This window comes from Paracoccidioides brasiliensis (genome assembly GCF_000150735.1).
Source record: "Paracoccidioides brasiliensis Pb18 unplaced genomic scaffold supercont2.4, whole genome shotgun sequence".
NCBI lineage: Eukaryota > Fungi > Ascomycota > Eurotiomycetes > Onygenales > Ajellomycetaceae > Paracoccidioides > Paracoccidioides brasiliensis.
Window position 1 is genome coordinate 249,948 of NW_011371361.1, and position 15,573 is coordinate 265,520.

Sequence of the window (15,573 nt, forward strand, 5' to 3'; positions counted from 1 at the left end):
TCAGTTGAAAAACCCCTAAAGACACGAGAAAGGAGGATGCCATCTGGACTATAGGCAGACAGTATCTGACAACGTTGGCCCTGGTGGAACCTTGACACTTGGATTAGTGGTCGTGAAAGTAATTTGGTGGATCCAAAGAGACCGCCTGAAATGCCATACGAAGCAGGTAACTTGGGCCAAATTACAATTGAGGAGCGCGCCGATGAGAGGAACCAGCTACACAGTATATGGACATAGGAAGAAACTAGGATGTTTCAAAGCCTAGTTTTACCGCTGACGTGATTCTTGCGCAAAGATGGAGTGATACCAACTAGGGATGGACCGATGCAAGCGTCAAGTCACTTGCAGGAGATCGCCCATCTGCTGTTTAGTTTCGTGGTGGATTCCGCGAACCAGTTACAAAGCCGAAATATGGGGGTGTTGGTTGGTTACCCCAACCCGGCAATTTAGCAACATTATTCGTCTAGGTCAAAGTTCCTCTTATGCCGCGCCAAAATGGTAAGGTTTGAGATTCACGACCAGCATGGGTCTTATGGACGATTATCTGACCACCTTGCTAGCATGTAAGAATGCTAGTGATTCAGCCAGTGAAAACGATAGCTATGAGAGGCTGTAACTGACGCATCTGAACAACCACTATACTCTTACCCCGTTATCCGGCAACACCTTGCACTCCGGTTTCCAGACGTCTTTGTTTTGGCCTCAGCAGTCAATGGAGCATATGGTAACACCATATGAATGATCACACAGTGATGCTTTCTCCTTCCCTCTCGCACCCCCACCGGCACCTGGAGCTTCTGTGCTGTTGCTGCTAGAACAAGTGACCACGGGAAGAATTGAGTGGGAGAAAAGTTTGAATCAATAATGGTTTGGAGCCGAGGAAATAAAGTCCTTCAGGCACCCTTCTCTGGGAACGCGTTATTTGGGTAGGTGGCTTACTTATTTATTTATTTAATAAAATAAAATAAAAAATAAAAATAACGCAGAGGGAATTCTTCACATCATGGACGCTACCCACTGAAGGAATATGTGATGCTTCTGCTAACGTGGAACTTCGTAAATAGAATTCTCCTAGATGCTCCGCGCTCTACTCAAAGTTTACCCTGATAAATAGCCTCCTCAAAGGTAGCGAACGCCTCAGATGCTTTCAGGTCTCCGGGAGGAATCAGCTGGTTAGCATAAAACAGCGCAACCCCCTTTTCCCTATCGATCATCCAATGCAAATTTGGCAATCCACTCCACGACAGTGCGCCCTTGCTCCTCCGATTTGGGCCCGCACCATTAACCGCCTCCACAAGCAATCCTCCGACCGAATATCCCACCTCCGTTCCTGCTGGCAACCCACCAAGGAACTTTTCGCCGATTTCTCCACTTTTGTTCTCTTCGTAATCTCCATACAGCAGAAAATTCAGCGCCGTCTTAGACTCGGCAGAAAGCTGCTGTTTGAATAGCTCTTCTTTGCTTGCCGCGGAGAGCAACTTTGAGTCGTCCTGCAGGAGGTCAATTAGAACTTTGATGTAATCTTCGGCACAAGAATATAAGCCGGCTCCGCCGTAGTCGTCCTTGGAATCGTCGGGAAAGACATGAGTCGGGCTTGGGGTAAGAGAGCCGTCAGGGAGACGCAAAGTCATATCTGATCGAGCTGCAAGAATATCTGGTCGTGATAAGAGTTTGAATGACGTGCGTGTCATGCCAAGTGGATTGATGATGTTTGCGTCCATGTAAGCGGAGAGAGGTTGTTTCGTGACCCGTTCCAGAGCAAGGCCAGCCCAGTCAATCCCGACTCCATAAGACCATGACGTGCACGGTTCGAAAAGAAGTGGGAGAGAGATATGTTCCATCTATAAAAGCGCTTAGAGCATAGCTTGTGTGTTTGAATAACGGCAAGAGTGCATACCAAGTCGCCCGTCATTTCAACTTTAACGCCTCGCGAGAGAACTTCCTTCTCCAGCTTCGGATCAAATCCAGCATATCCGAACCCACTGCTGTGGCTAAGAAGGGCCCTGAGGGTGATTTTACGTTCCAGCTTCTTGTAGACTGGTGTTTCACCCTCGAATCCCGTCAAAATCTTAAGTGTTTTGAACTCCGGAAGAATATCAGAGAGGTCGGCATCAAGATCAAGAAGTCCCTTCTCTACACACTGTAGGATGCTAATTGCAGTGAGTAGTTTTGTACAAGAGGCAATCCACAATGCAGTGTCAGCCGCGAAGGGCTTGTTGACGAGAGGAGAGTTAGGATCAATAGACTGGGTTCCAAATGCATTCTTGTAGGTGATTCCTATGGGTGATAACATCAGAATAGTTTGGAGACATATGGTCCGGAAGGAAACTTACCACTCTTGTTTGCTGCTACGACGACAACGCCTGGGAGAGTGCGATTAGGGCCTTCCGCGGTGGCAGCCTGGAGGTATGATTCAAAAGACATTTTCAGCTCGATAGAAATCAACACTGGATGGAAGACAAGGGCGACAATCAAGATGGAAATGGGAAGACTCTGCCTGCATACAGTACTAGATCATGCTCCCTCATTGCAGCTCACCCAGCATTAAATAACTATAGTCTGGCTTGAGACACCATTGAGCCGAAAGGAAAAGTGACCGAGGTACACTTGAGCACTGGCTTAGGAGTTATCAAAGCGAAACCTAGCCTCGAAGTTCTAGATTCATGTGGATCCAAGTTACTGGGGTCAAGGCGGTGTATATATTAAGGGGGAATAGTTAGTTAAGCGTAGGAAGATGCCAGGGATGCTATATATAAACGAAACTAGAGCAATTTAATATCCAAACCACTGCCTAGTTAGCACTGCCCATCCGTTGGCGTGAGAATCTGACTGTTATTACTTGCGCTGGTAAATTGGCATTTGGTCATAGCGACGGTTTGTTGCTAATAGATCTTTCCGCAGGTAAATTATCAAGCCCGATTTCAAATATATTTCTCATTAATAAACAAATTCTGTATTTCTCTCCACTCGAATAGCGCCATTTCAAGTATTTAGCTACCTACTACTCCGTACATGTATCGCATGCACCAGCTTCGTACGCTCATACCATGGTTCGTATGGAACCCATACTCCAGTGCTACGGTCAGTTACACTTTACTCGCTCGTCAACTCCAGCCCGCCCAGCTTCCCGGCTTCTCTCCAATCCTTCAAAAGCTTGATGAAAGCAACAGAGCCAAATCCATAATTAGAGTTACGTAGAGCTCTCTCCGTAATCTGGCCTTCCTGGTTGTAGTATCCTGGCGTACACTCCTTCACAAAATTCTGTTGCAGCTTGCCCCCCTCCATAATAGCTTCCACCCACTGCTGTTCTGCCTCTTCCTCCGGCTGAATGCTCTTCACCTTCCGCTTTTTGCACTCTTTGACTACATGGACAATGTGTTTCGATTGCTCTGCCAGCATATGGGTGAAGTTTGGAGTCAAGCCCGACTGCACGATGCTGACAATGAAGAGATTGGGAAAGCCTCGAGACCACAGTCCGTGATACGTGCTTGTCTTCTCTCCATCCTCCCACTTCTCAGTGAGGGTGGTTCCGTTGAGCCCCCTGATCTCGATGCCACTTCGCTTGCTGTAATCGGTGCTAAACTCGAATCCGGTGGCGTAGATGATACAGTCCAACTGGATCTCTTTGCCGTTTGCCACAATTCCATTCTCGGTAATGCGCTCGATTCCTTTCCCGTCTGTGTCCACCAAGGTAACGTTGTCTCTGTTGAAGGTGGGGAGATACTCGTCATGGAAACAAGGCCGCTTGCAGAACTGGTTGTAATATGCTTTCAGTCTCGCCGCGGTCGCCGGGTCCTTAACGATTTGGTCTACTCGAGCTCGGACTTGTTCCATCTTTTTGAAGTCGGCCATTTGCATTGCGGAAGCTGCTTCTTTTTTCGCAGTGGGTTGATCCCTCCCCCCATAGACCGAAAGATTCCTCAGGATATCGGTCCAACCATCCTGCACAAGATCTTCGTCTTGGTGTCCACCGGATACAATGATATTGAAATTATCCATTCTCTTCTGTTGCCATCCTTTTTGCAAGCTGGCAGCCCACGCTGGGTCGGTTGGTTGATCCAAACGAATGTCGACCGAAGATGGAGTCCGCTGAAACACGTATAGATGCTTAGCTGCAGAGCCGACATGAGGAATTACCTGAACCGCCGTTGCCCCGGTTCCAATTATCCCAACACGTCGATCGGCCAATTTGCTCAATCCTCCTGTTGTGTCCCCTCCAGTATAATCATAATCCCATCTGCAAGTATGAAAGCTATGGCCCTTGAACTTTTCAATCCCTGGAACACCAGGCAACTTTGGCTTGTGAAGAGGCCCGCTCGCCGTAGCTACAAATTGAGCAGAGATGGTGTCGCCACGATCTGTCTTCACAATCCAACGACTGGCAGTCTCATCCCAGTCGAGGCGGACGACTTCGGTCTGAAACAGGGTCTTGTCGTAAAGCCCGAAATGTCTTCCAATGTTGCGAGCATGCTCAAGCAACTCAGGTGCTCTGGCGTATTTTTCCGTTGGGATGTAGTTGAGCTCTTCCAACAGCGGCATGTAAATGTATGATTCGATGTCACACGCTGCTCCAGGATAGCGGTTCCAGTACCAGGTTCCTCCGAAATCACCGGCCTTGTCAACGATACGAATATTGGTGATTCCAGCCTCAATAAGGCATGCTGCGATGAGCTGTCCTCCAAAGCCAGCTCCAATCACGAGGAAATCGATTTCTTCATCGATTGAAGCACGAGAGAACCCGGGCTTGGTGTATGGGTCTTCAACAGAGTATTTGAGATTGCCCGTTTCGATCGCCTGGTACTGTTTGATACCATCATCTCGAAGACGTTTGTTGCGCTCCTCAAGATACTTTGCCTTCAACACGTCTGGGTCAAAGGTAACTTCGTTCGACGTCTTTCCAGGCATTTTGCTTACTTCTGTTGAGGATTTGGTGAGGAATTGGTGAAAAGAGAAAGCGTCGTGGTTGGAAAAAGAGAACTGTTTATGGGTGCAGATTGTCGGCCTTTTAAGTCCCATTAAGTGCGCAATTTAAGCTGATCTTTTCCATCACAGGACATCTCGAGTCGGCCATATGCGGGTTCTCGTTCTCGACGCCTTCTCTAGGTTCAACCCACATCTCTCCATCGTTGAGGCTAGTTCAATCATACACCGCAGCGTGGACGGGAAGATAGTATCGGAGGCGAAGAAAACTTCTGAAGCAACAAAGCGTTAGCGGCATAAAGTGTACCGCGGCTAACAGCACCCCTTTAGCTGCATATAATGTGCCGCGGCTGTACATTCAAGATAGTTCCATGGCCATTATTCTCCCGTTTGTGTATCCAGCTACCACATTGCGGGGAGGAATGACATTGATTCGGAACGGATCCCCAAGCTTTGTATAAGTTCTCGTCTAGAACTAACCGGCAAAGCATAGCGCGCTGCTAATTCGAACGCTACTGCTTACCCCGCGATTTCGGTTCCAGAAAGGGGTGTCCGTGGGGTTGGTGCGAAAAAAAAAATGGGTACCAGCGTGCTTCAAGGAGTCAAACGCCACCCCCATAAAACTAAATACTGGCCGATTCCCATCTGCCTTCCAATTTCGCCTTTCGACCCCAGAGCCGTCACTGTAAGCCAGTCTATCGGGCTCCAAATCCTCGGGTTAGCTAGTGCCAGAGGAATTGGGACACTAGCTGCCATGGCGGTCGAAATAAAGAATATATAAAGGTTGATGGAAATGTCTACAATCCCAGAGGATGGCACGATATTTGAGGGCTCGAGATATGAAAACTTGAACTTGATAAGAAATATTAGCAAATATGTCCGTCAAAGATAAAGTGGACAGTGTATGTACATACAGCCCCAGCAGTCGGTCGGGACCCTTAAGGGCCCAACATCCCCATACTAGCTCTACTGACTCTACTCCAGACTGAGCGTGAAGTCGCGATGCCTCAAGCCCCCGCTGCTGCATCAACGGGGAACCCATCCAGCCATGACCTTGCTGAGGAACTGGCCCTTGAAGCCACCCACCATGTCGAGCAGGTTGGCTGGAAATTCCTCATGGAGCCATATACAGTGAAGAGTCCAAATCTTCCTGGTCGTGGGTATGGCTAATATTTGAATGGAAAACAAGGTTGGCTCCCTTGCTGCCATGTCCTTCGGCTTGTTCAATGCTGCGTGGGGGTTTGCTCCTCCTGCAGCCGTTCTGCTCTGGATCAACAATGATATCGGTATGGGGCCCATTGAAACGGTTGTTTTCGTACATATTCTGACAGTTCTAGGATCTAACTCCAAAACAAATGCCGCCCTCTTTTCCGTTATGCAGACCCTGGGAACAACTCTTGGCTATATGTTCGTTGGTCGTTTGTCCGAAATCTATGGCAGACGATGGGTCATGATTATATTCACACTTTTTGGGTTGGTCGGATGTAAGATTGATTACCTCTCTCTCTCACTCCCCTTTAATTTCTCTTGAATCTTGCTCATGTCCCCTTAGCCATCATTGCTGGAACCTCTCAGGATCTCAACACTTTCGTTGGAGCAAATGTAAGTTTATTCTGTCCTGTTTGGTAAAACGCTTTCACTTACCTTATATCCTTCAGGTCCTCCTTGGTCTCTCCACTGGTGCTCAGTGCTGCTATGCGTTTCTAGCCGGAGGTGGGCTCCTCCTTATGCCACACCTACGCGCAGATATACTGATCAAGAACTAGAACTCATGCCTAATAAGCACAAGATGCTTGGAATGGCCATAGTCGTTATCTTCTGTCTTCCTGGAACATCCCTGGGCGCGTATCTTGCACGGTCCCTCGTCGAGCAAGCTTCGTGGAGATGGATTTATTATATCTATATTATTGCTCAGAGTAAGCCTATCCACCCTAGGAGTGTTCCTAGTAAATTTGTTTAACAATATCTAGCCATTTCCCTTGCCCTGTACTACTTTTTCTACTTTCCAAGGGAAGCAGCACAGGCTTACAATAAGATCGAGCAAACGAAGAAACTGGACTTTGTCGGAATATTTCTCTTGCTTGCCGGCCTTGTCTTATTTATTGTCGGCATCATGACTGGTGGATCTCCATATCCTTGGAAGTCGGGTAAGTATTACACGAATCTGGTCCTAGATCTGCAGCGGCTGATCACGTTCTTCAACAGCCAAGATAATAGGAATGGTCGTATCAGGGGGCATTAGTCTCATAGCCCTTTGTGTGTGGGAGCACTTTCAGGGAGAGAACGCATTTTTTGCTGTTCATCTATTCAAAGACGTTTGGGGCTTTGGAATGAACTGCATATGCTCGGCAGTGGGAGGAATTTCATATACCGCGTTGAGCATCATTTGGCCAACTCGTTAGTATTTCCTTCCTTACTCACTAATAGTAGTCTGCGCTGACAAGTGGGCAGAGGTCGCATATATGTACAGTGCCGGATCGAGCTGGGAAACCGTCGCAGCTATATCTTGTACAGTTGGCTTCGGCCTCTGGGGAGGAATGGTCTTCCTAGGACCTCTGTGGGGTATGTAATATAAAACTGTTTAGCCGACTCAAGAATTCTAATATCAAAGCAGGCCCCATCGGACATCCAAAAATGACATTGATCGTCTCGAAAATGTGGATGGTTGCCTTTACCGCAGCCCTGGCTAATTGTAATCCGGACAATAAAAAATTCGCAATTGCTTGTTCATTCCTTGCGGCGCTGCCCATCGGTTTTGTTGAGCAACAGACTGGAGCTATTGCTCAGCTCGTGGTGAGCGATAAACACATCGGAACCTCTTTCGGAACTATGGGATGTGTGAGAGTGGGTGTTGGTGTGATTGGAACTGCCATCGTCTTGGCTATCTTGTCTGGTAAGAGTCTCAAAACTGCCCTTATATATATATGAGAAGTTCTACCGCTGACATCTTCCAGCAAAAATCCCCACCGAACTACAAGCCCATGTCGTGCCCGCCGCACTCAACGCAGGCCTTCCTAAATCGTCGATCGCTGACCTCTTCGCCGCCCTAACTAAGGCCACAGCGGAAGCAATGGCCGCTGTTCCCGGTATCAACAGCGAAATCATCGCTGCTGTGAGTAGAGCTCAGCTCGAAGGATACGCAGCTGCCTATCGTTATATCTACTTTGCAACGATTCCATTTGGGGTCGTAGCAACTGCGTCTGCCATCGCTCTGCGCCCGATCAAACACTTACTCACCAACCATGTGCCGAAAATTGTCGAGCATCCACAGACGCATCTTGGCAAGGATGACTTAGAAAAGTCTGCGGCTTGAGAGGAAGGAAAAGTTTGAGGCTAAGGAGATTGTATATCATTTTGTGGGACATGCACATGGGGGAGGGGGGGAAGAAGAGATCTGTTAAGAACATTGATTGAATTTGTCAAGAGGGAGAACCACAGGAATTTTGCTGCTGTCTAGCAGCCCCTCCCTGCTTTTTCCTAGCCCTGCGCAATCTTTGCCCGCCAGTGGTGTTTATTCGTGGTATCTTTCTGTGGTAGATATTGACCTCAAAAAAATCATTGTTGTATACTTTCCCCTTCGATTATTGTGCTCAGGTTCGTTGTCTGCTACAGACAATAAGTTTGGGATATACATTGAAAATGGAAAAGTATGAAAATAATAAGGGTACCCACCGTGCTTGGAACGGGGCGATGGATCATGATATCCCATAGTTCGCTTCCGTTCCATGCAGAACAGTAGCCATATTAGGTGCCAGTTTCTTCAGATAACTCAGCGTTGTGGCTTGTTGCTGTGGCGAAGTTTGTCATCTGGGAATCCCCTGCTTCCACCAAAACATGCTGCGGATGGTTGTCTGCAGGCAGACGTTTTCAAAGGAACGAGAGTCAAGCCCCAGCCATGGAAGAATTCAAGGTCAGGGTTGTTAAGCCTCGTCACATAAGATTAGAATCAACGAGCTAAAGTGAAAGGTCCCAATCGGATATGTATAACATTGACGCAATTTCATACTGAAAGCACCGCTACAGCCTGGTTAGAAGAGTAAATTGAGTCCCGCTGAACTCGTGCCAAATGGGAAATGGCCTGCAGACTCTAGACCTACCTGTTTGCTCGTACTTACAAACATGAAAAAGTATGACCAGTCGGATATAGAGCAACCTTTAGAAGTCCCGAGAGAGCCTTCTGTAAAACGTTGAAGGGCAAGAACTCAGAATATAATTGACTCGAAGGGGCAAACCGGTTCGTATCAAGCCACACTTCAGGGGGAAAAGATTTGGGGACTCTCGCTTCTCGAATTAGCCCACACAATAAAATGATTTCCTGCTATCGTTCCAGGTAAGATAAGTCGTCGATGTGATGGGGACAACGTTCAAGTAATGTTGAATCAAGGTTCACTAGTGAAAATTTCGTGGTCACGTGGTTCTCAAATCCCGAAGTCCACTGGCGCAATCTCCATCGCTGCATCACAACGTCAAAGAGGACGTGTGAGCTGGCAACGAAGCCAATCTCTTCAAGAAGCGGGCTACATCTAATGCTCTGAAATTGCGATCTACTGTTTAATCGATTGGGCCCATCGAACCAAGCACCTCCCCATTCGGAGTTCTCCCCCTCCGCATATTACTAGGGCCTCCGCAAAATGGCGAAGAGAGGTATGGATATTCTGTTCTCTTATTCTATCAATTTCGCATCCTGGGTGCTCTACCAACCTCAGAGATTGCTATTCAAGAAGACTCACAAGTTGACATTTTTCATTTGTTTCCCTCCCCTTGGAATAGCCAAATCTCGTACCATTGCCGTACGACTCATCAGCATGGCGATGACAGGCTACTACAAGACTCTTGTCCGACCTCGTACCAGCAGGCCGCTCAGCATGCTGAAATACGACCCCGTAGTGAAGAAGAAAGTGCTTTTCTTGGAGGCCAAGCGTGGGAAATAAACACGCTTACAGAAATTTGCAATATTTTCATCGGCGTGGAAAAAGATGTGGGGCTCCCAAAGCGATTCCTCACGACGCATTGGCGATAGGTGCTAGTATCAAGGAGACTCCAGGGGATGGAGAAGTACGGCTGCTACCCTTTTGACGGATGTTTTTGATGGGGAACGAGCTCGTCGGTCACATTGGGGATTTCATACGGTTAAATGAGGTCAACTGGATATGTATTGTCGAGAAGGTGCACTATGTTTCAATTGTAAAGAATATACACATGCTGCGGCTATGGCTATGTTGTCTATGGCCTCAGTCAATTCTGATAGTGGTGAGAACGTACCTGTATACTACGAGTTTTGTGCAAGTAGACTAATTTTTTCTGCATATAAGGCTGGCATTGTTGACATTTTCATAAAGCTGCTCCATTGAATATATATACATTTTGTTAAATATCCATTAGGCATTCCCATCTCTTTTGTTTTTGTTTGATCTTCTCAATGAATGGATGCAGACCCCTGCAAATTATATCGCCTAAGATATATATATACTTTTCTTGTCTCCATACCTCCCACTCCTTCATTCTCCGGAAATAATCCACAACCATCTCATCGGAGTTGGGCAATTTGATAATGGACCCAGATCATCAAAATTTCATGCCACCAGCGCAGCTACTTATGCAGGGGTTTTCTGGGAGAACCTGTTGTTGTAAAGCTCACCTGCTGGAATTAGCATTTCGCCACAGGAATTATAAATACGTTATCCTTACCTCGTGGTCTTCTTCGAGGCCTTTCCCTCGCCCTCCCGGCTGGTGTGTTCGACTTATTGGCTGTACTACCACATTTGCCCACCTTAGCAGTGATAGAAGCTGTCGGACTCATTGTTGGATTGAAGTATTTTGATTTGCGAGACGGTCGCCTAAATGTTATTGTGGAACTAGGGCGGATCGGTTTTCCGCCCAGCTCTCCTTCGTGAGGCGGAGTCTTAATATCATTTAACTTCGTAGACGAGCTAAGTTTCACTGTTTCTTTGAGAATCCCTTTGCGTGGCAGCTTCTCAGGGGGGTTTTGACAATCAGCTGCGTTGTCCTGCTTTGCAAAATGTTTTACACGCGTGAGCCATTTGTTTCTTGTCAATATCCTGAAATTTTGATGTGCACAAATTGAGGAAAAGTTGAGGTTTTCCGGTTAACTTACCATAACTTGAGATTCGCCATCGGCCATCTCTTTCCTTTTTTGCGCCCCGATGGCTGTTTTAGGTTGGGTGCGAGTCTGGTTGTCAATTCGAAAAACTGTCACGCTTTCCAGCTTCGTTGGCAGAGTAAGCTGATTGGGCACCCTGGCTTACCATGCCCTCACGGGCATCTTTAGCTTCTTTTCCCAAGCGGGAAGCAAGAATAACATCATTAACTGCATTTGAAATTGACGGAACACTTATCCCATGTGGATTAGTCCGTCCACGGCACGAAGAGAGGGAGTTATCGGCAGTCAGGATTTCTTGCGAAAGTGCCGTATGTGATTCGCGGGTGCTGATATCCTTGACATTTATAGGTGTTGACGGAAAGAGCGCGTTCAAATCCGTAAATTCAGACATAGGTGATGTTTGCTCTCGGGGGGACACATCTAGCGTCAAATCATTCTGAAGTCGAGAGAAAGGCTTGATATCGGAGCGAGAAGTCGTTGGCTGTCTTTTACTACCACCTTCTTGTCTAGAAGGCGTCCTGAAAGGAGAGGAAATATTTTCCCGAACGCTCCGTGTTCGGTAAACTAACTCAATTGTTTTGCTTTCTCTGGTGGCCGAACCAGGCCCCGTACATTCAGCATAAGTGGACGACATGGTAGGTTTTCTGGTTGTGCTTTGTCGCTTCGATGAGGTCCTCATAGGTATGATAAGCTGCGATGCTGTTGGTCCTAGCTGTTGTCCACCTTCTGTCCCTCCAGTTATCAGTCTTAATTGCGTCTGTAGCACGTCGGAGCAATCTCGTAATGATTCTTCGACCCCGATAACCCCAAGCTGCCTCAGAATATTTTCTGCCTTTGCAAACAGACTGTCGGCTTCTTGAATCTGAGATCGAAGTTGTGAAACTTCGCTATCCATTTGTTCAACCTCCCTCCTTAGAATCGAAATTTCGGCATCGGCTTTCCCGGATGTTTCCATTCTTTGCTCAAGAGCAGCCAGCTTTTCGTTTTTCTTTTCCAGCGAGTTTGTGATTACAGCGTTCGCTGAAGTTACACTATTCAACCTCTCTCGTAAAATTACGATATCAGCATATTTATCAAGCACTTCTTGTTGCAAACTTGAGACCTTCTTAGAGTTCTCCTCCGATTTTGATAATTCTTCCTTTAGGGACAGCAAGCTTAAATCTTTCTCTGAAATCTCATACTGAAGGACCTCCAACGCTTCCTGCATGTTTTCTTGTTCTTGTTGCGTTGCTAGCTTTATACGTAATTCGGATATCTCGTGCTTCAGCTCTTCGTTCTCTTTCGATACACCATCAAGTTGATCATATGCACTTTGTAGCTCTTTTGTTGCAGATGAAAAACTTTCCTTTGACTTCTCTGCCTCTCTGGCAATATCCGAATCCACTTTGGAGGATGCCAATTTCAAATTATCAATTTCCACCTGTTGTAAATTCATCTGGAGACTTGTCAGCATAATAGACCACCATTCTTAAGATTATTGCACGGGAGTTACCTTCTCAATAATTTTCTCTTTGCACTTCTCCGCGTCATGCTATGCAGTGTCAGTTGCCGGAGACAATAAGTACCAATCAGGGAAAAGTTACCAGTGTGCGTTTAGTTTTGGCTAGTTCCTCTGCTGTTTTCAGAGCCTTTTTGTCCGCTAAAACCTTTTCACGTCTGAGTTTATGCCTCTCTTGCTCGAAAAATGCTTTATGTTGATCTTTCGCCGCTAAATTTGCCCGTGTTAGTTCTTTCCGCACCCGCTGCTCTGTCCTTTGGGCCTCCTCCTGAATCTTGAACTTTTCGTTCTTGAGATCTGCAATTTCACCCACTGCGCCCTCCAACTTTCGAACAGTCTCAGCTAACTTGAGTTCCATCTCCTGCTTTTCGGTCTCCTTTGTTTTTATCCCATCTGTTACCTCCATAAGCGCTGCTGAGGTGGCCTCAAGTTGGATCTGAAGCTCCGAAGACATGTCGACATCTTTGAGCTGGGTATTCTTCCCACCTCCATCCTTTCGTAGTGACGCAATCTCATTTTCTAGATCTCTAATATGTCGCTGTAAGGTTTCTTCCTGCGAAATGAGTCTCTCACAATCAACAGATACTCTAGCTAGATCCTTTTCAACCGCTTTGAGCTTCTCTTGAAGGCTTCCGTTCAATTCTCGAGCTTCTACAAGTTGACCAAAAGTTGCTGCACTGGAACTTATGGCCGTCTCTAGCTCTGTTAGTTGAGTCAATATCCGTTGCACCCAGTTAGTGTGTAAGTCAGATGCTGTCTCCAAGCGTTTGTGAGACACGTCAACGGACGAACTGAGCCTATTGTGCTGTTAGTTTATCATAACTAACCAATGGGACAATCGAATCAAACCTACTGAGTGCAGAGATCTCGAATTGCATTGTCAACGCTCTCTAGGTCTTGGCGTTTCACAGACTCCTGTTGAGTAAGTGATTTCAATAAGGAAAGACACGAGCTAAATCCTGATTCTATTTCATTTTTCATTGAAGACTGAGAGACATTCCAGCTACCCTCAAGATGCCTGTAAATTTCATCAATTTTTGTTATCGTTTGGGACTGCTGTTGCTGGATCTCCGCCGATAGCTTTTGGTTCCTATTAGCATAATTCTTTATGTAGTTCTCAAGCATGGCCGCGCGACTTCTCTCCAGAGAAATGAGCTTCTCAGCGTCAGCACACCTTGCAGTCTCTGTGGACAGAGACTTCTCCAACGACCTACATTCATGCTGCACTCCAGAAATTGTTGCCCGATGCTGGTCCCAACGTATTTTCAACTGGTCGGTGTTATCGTGCATTAGCTTCAGGGTCTCGTTAATATGTTCTTTCTCTTGAACCAATGAGTCTTGTGAAGATTTGAGAAGTTGTCCTTCTTTTCGGAGAATTTCAAAATCGTTTCCCACGCTCGTTACGAATCCCCGCAACTTACTGAATTTTTCTTTCCAGCGTTCAACAAGGGAGTTGCGAGCGTTGATTTGTTCTTTCTGATTTTTGCAAATGAGTCCCACATCCCTCAATTTGCAGCGCAAGTTATCATTTTCTTGGGTTAATTCATCTATAACTATTTCCATGCGCTCCTTTATTGCAGTGGTTGCTGCTTCCGCCTCATCTCTTTTTTTCAACTTACGGATCAACATGTAAAAGAGATCCTCTTCCGATGTCTGAGATGTATATGAGGGCTCTTTCTGGGGCGCAACCAGTTTTGTGGGAGCGTTAATGCGGCCAGCCGCTGGAGACAACGACTGTTTTGCGACCTTTGAACTTGACATTAGTTTCGATCGTGGCCTAGTATCCTTTGGTAGCGGATGTGGAGAACGTGAATTTGGCTCTCTGCTGCGACTCTTGCTGGTGCTTGGTGAGCTGATACCGAGATGCGATGGACCTTTCTTCGTGGGCTCGTCTTGAGTCTTCAACTAGTTAAATCGTCATGACAACGCTCTTGTAGTTTGAGTTTACAATAAATAGTAACATAGTGAGATGCAAATCACGTATACAACTGACGAAAATGCATCACCGAAAATATAATTAAATCGAACAACAAACGTTGTGAAATAATGAGCTCGATTAATCATGGGCTGCCTTTCAGGCCTCTACTTACTTCTTTGTTCCCATTTCGCGAAGCTTTATATTTAAAATTATATTGAAAAATCCAGATATTAGTCTCGTGTAAGCAAAACATATTTGATTAGGCCTACCTGGCAAATCGCAGTCTTCCTCAACGGCTCCCATGTCGAGCTGAGAATCCTCATCTCGAATCCCACGTTCCGAGAGGCAAGAACTTTTTTCTGAAACGCAGAGAATCCCAGAATTTGGCCCAAGAGATAGATCAGCAGTGCCTTGAACGTCGTGTGATTTTGATGAGTAGCTTGTGCTACTGCTGCTGCTGCTACCAGTATGCTCTTTCAGACAAGCCGGGGCATAGCTAATAGTTGGTGTTAACTCATTTATCGCATAAATGAGGGACAGGAACGGCTCACCTTAAGTCAGAGTCCATAACCTGAGCACGAGTATGGCTGATTTCTGTAGGGCAATTAAGGCTGACTCTGGGGGTAGTTGAGGGACTTGGAATTGAAGCACTGTGTTGAGCTTTCGAATGTGAAGTGAAGTTAGAAGTTGGAAGCTTGGGTTTCGCAAAATGAAAATTAAGCCCGCTAGTATCAAAGCCGGAATCAGGGGGGCGGGAGATCAGCGTGGGAGCAATGCGAAAGTCCTTATTCAGGGTTAAAGGGGCAAGGGGAATAGCAAATTTCTCGAGAATTTTCTTTGACATGGGGGAGAGAGCAGCTTCATCATTGGAGGAATTCAGGGGAAACCTGTCGTTCCCGATGATGTGGTTTTCGGCCGGAGGGACTTGGAGGTTGGAAGCCATAATGCCAGAGGTGTGGCATGCCACCCAACTGGGGATATGGCGGCAATGAAGGTCTCTATATTTAAGGGGCAATTTACTTTCTCCCAGACTCTAGTGATTTCAATACAACAATGAGCTAAATGTACAAGACAGGTCGATAGCTCACTAAACAAGTGATGCCCGTAGAGGGAAAT

The 15,573-nt window shown here is 46.5% G+C and overlaps 4 protein-coding genes across 4 annotated transcripts; 1 reads left to right on the forward strand and 3 right to left on the reverse strand.

The window, feature by feature from the left end:
• Positions 1-1,091: 1,091 nt before the first annotated feature.
• Positions 1,092-2,424, reverse strand: PADG_03580 (uncharacterized protein; the record flags this gene model as incomplete). The annotated part of the gene is made up of 3 exons (XM_010761211.1): positions 1,092-1,841; positions 1,898-2,277; positions 2,334-2,424. The coding sequence occupies 3 exons, from the start codon at positions 2,422-2,424 to the stop codon at positions 1,092-1,094; spliced, it is 1,221 nt and encodes a 406-aa protein (XP_010759513.1).
• Positions 2,425-3,093: 669 nt separating this feature from the next.
• Positions 3,094-4,905, reverse strand: PADG_03581 (uncharacterized protein; the record flags this gene model as incomplete). The annotated part of the gene is made up of 1 exon (XM_010761212.1): positions 3,094-4,905. The coding sequence occupies one exon, from the start codon at positions 4,903-4,905 to the stop codon at positions 3,094-3,096; it is 1,812 nt and encodes a 603-aa protein (XP_010759514.1).
• An 890-nt stretch (positions 4,906-5,795) lies between these two features.
• Positions 5,796-8,233, forward strand: PADG_03582 (uncharacterized protein; the record flags this gene model as incomplete). Its single annotated transcript, XM_010760800.1, has 12 exons — positions 5,796-5,822; positions 5,905-6,051; positions 6,110-6,206; positions 6,258-6,404; positions 6,473-6,522; positions 6,579-6,633; positions 6,687-6,836; positions 6,891-7,067; positions 7,126-7,317; positions 7,372-7,482; positions 7,535-7,813; positions 7,875-8,233. 12 exons carry the CDS (start codon positions 5,796-5,798, stop codon positions 8,231-8,233), a joined length of 1,791 nt encoding a protein of 596 aa, XP_010759102.1.
• A 2,281-nt stretch (positions 8,234-10,514) lies between these two features.
• On the reverse strand, positions 10,515-15,400 carry PADG_03584 (uncharacterized protein; the record flags this gene model as incomplete). Its single annotated transcript, XM_010760801.1, has 10 exons — positions 10,515-10,561; positions 10,609-10,927; positions 11,036-11,110; positions 11,187-12,476; positions 12,534-12,572; positions 12,625-13,336; positions 13,393-14,444; positions 14,630-14,652; positions 14,727-14,953; positions 15,009-15,400. 10 exons carry the CDS (start codon positions 15,398-15,400, stop codon positions 10,515-10,517), a joined length of 4,176 nt encoding a protein of 1,391 aa, XP_010759103.1.
• Between the last annotated feature and the right edge of the window lie 173 nt (positions 15,401-15,573).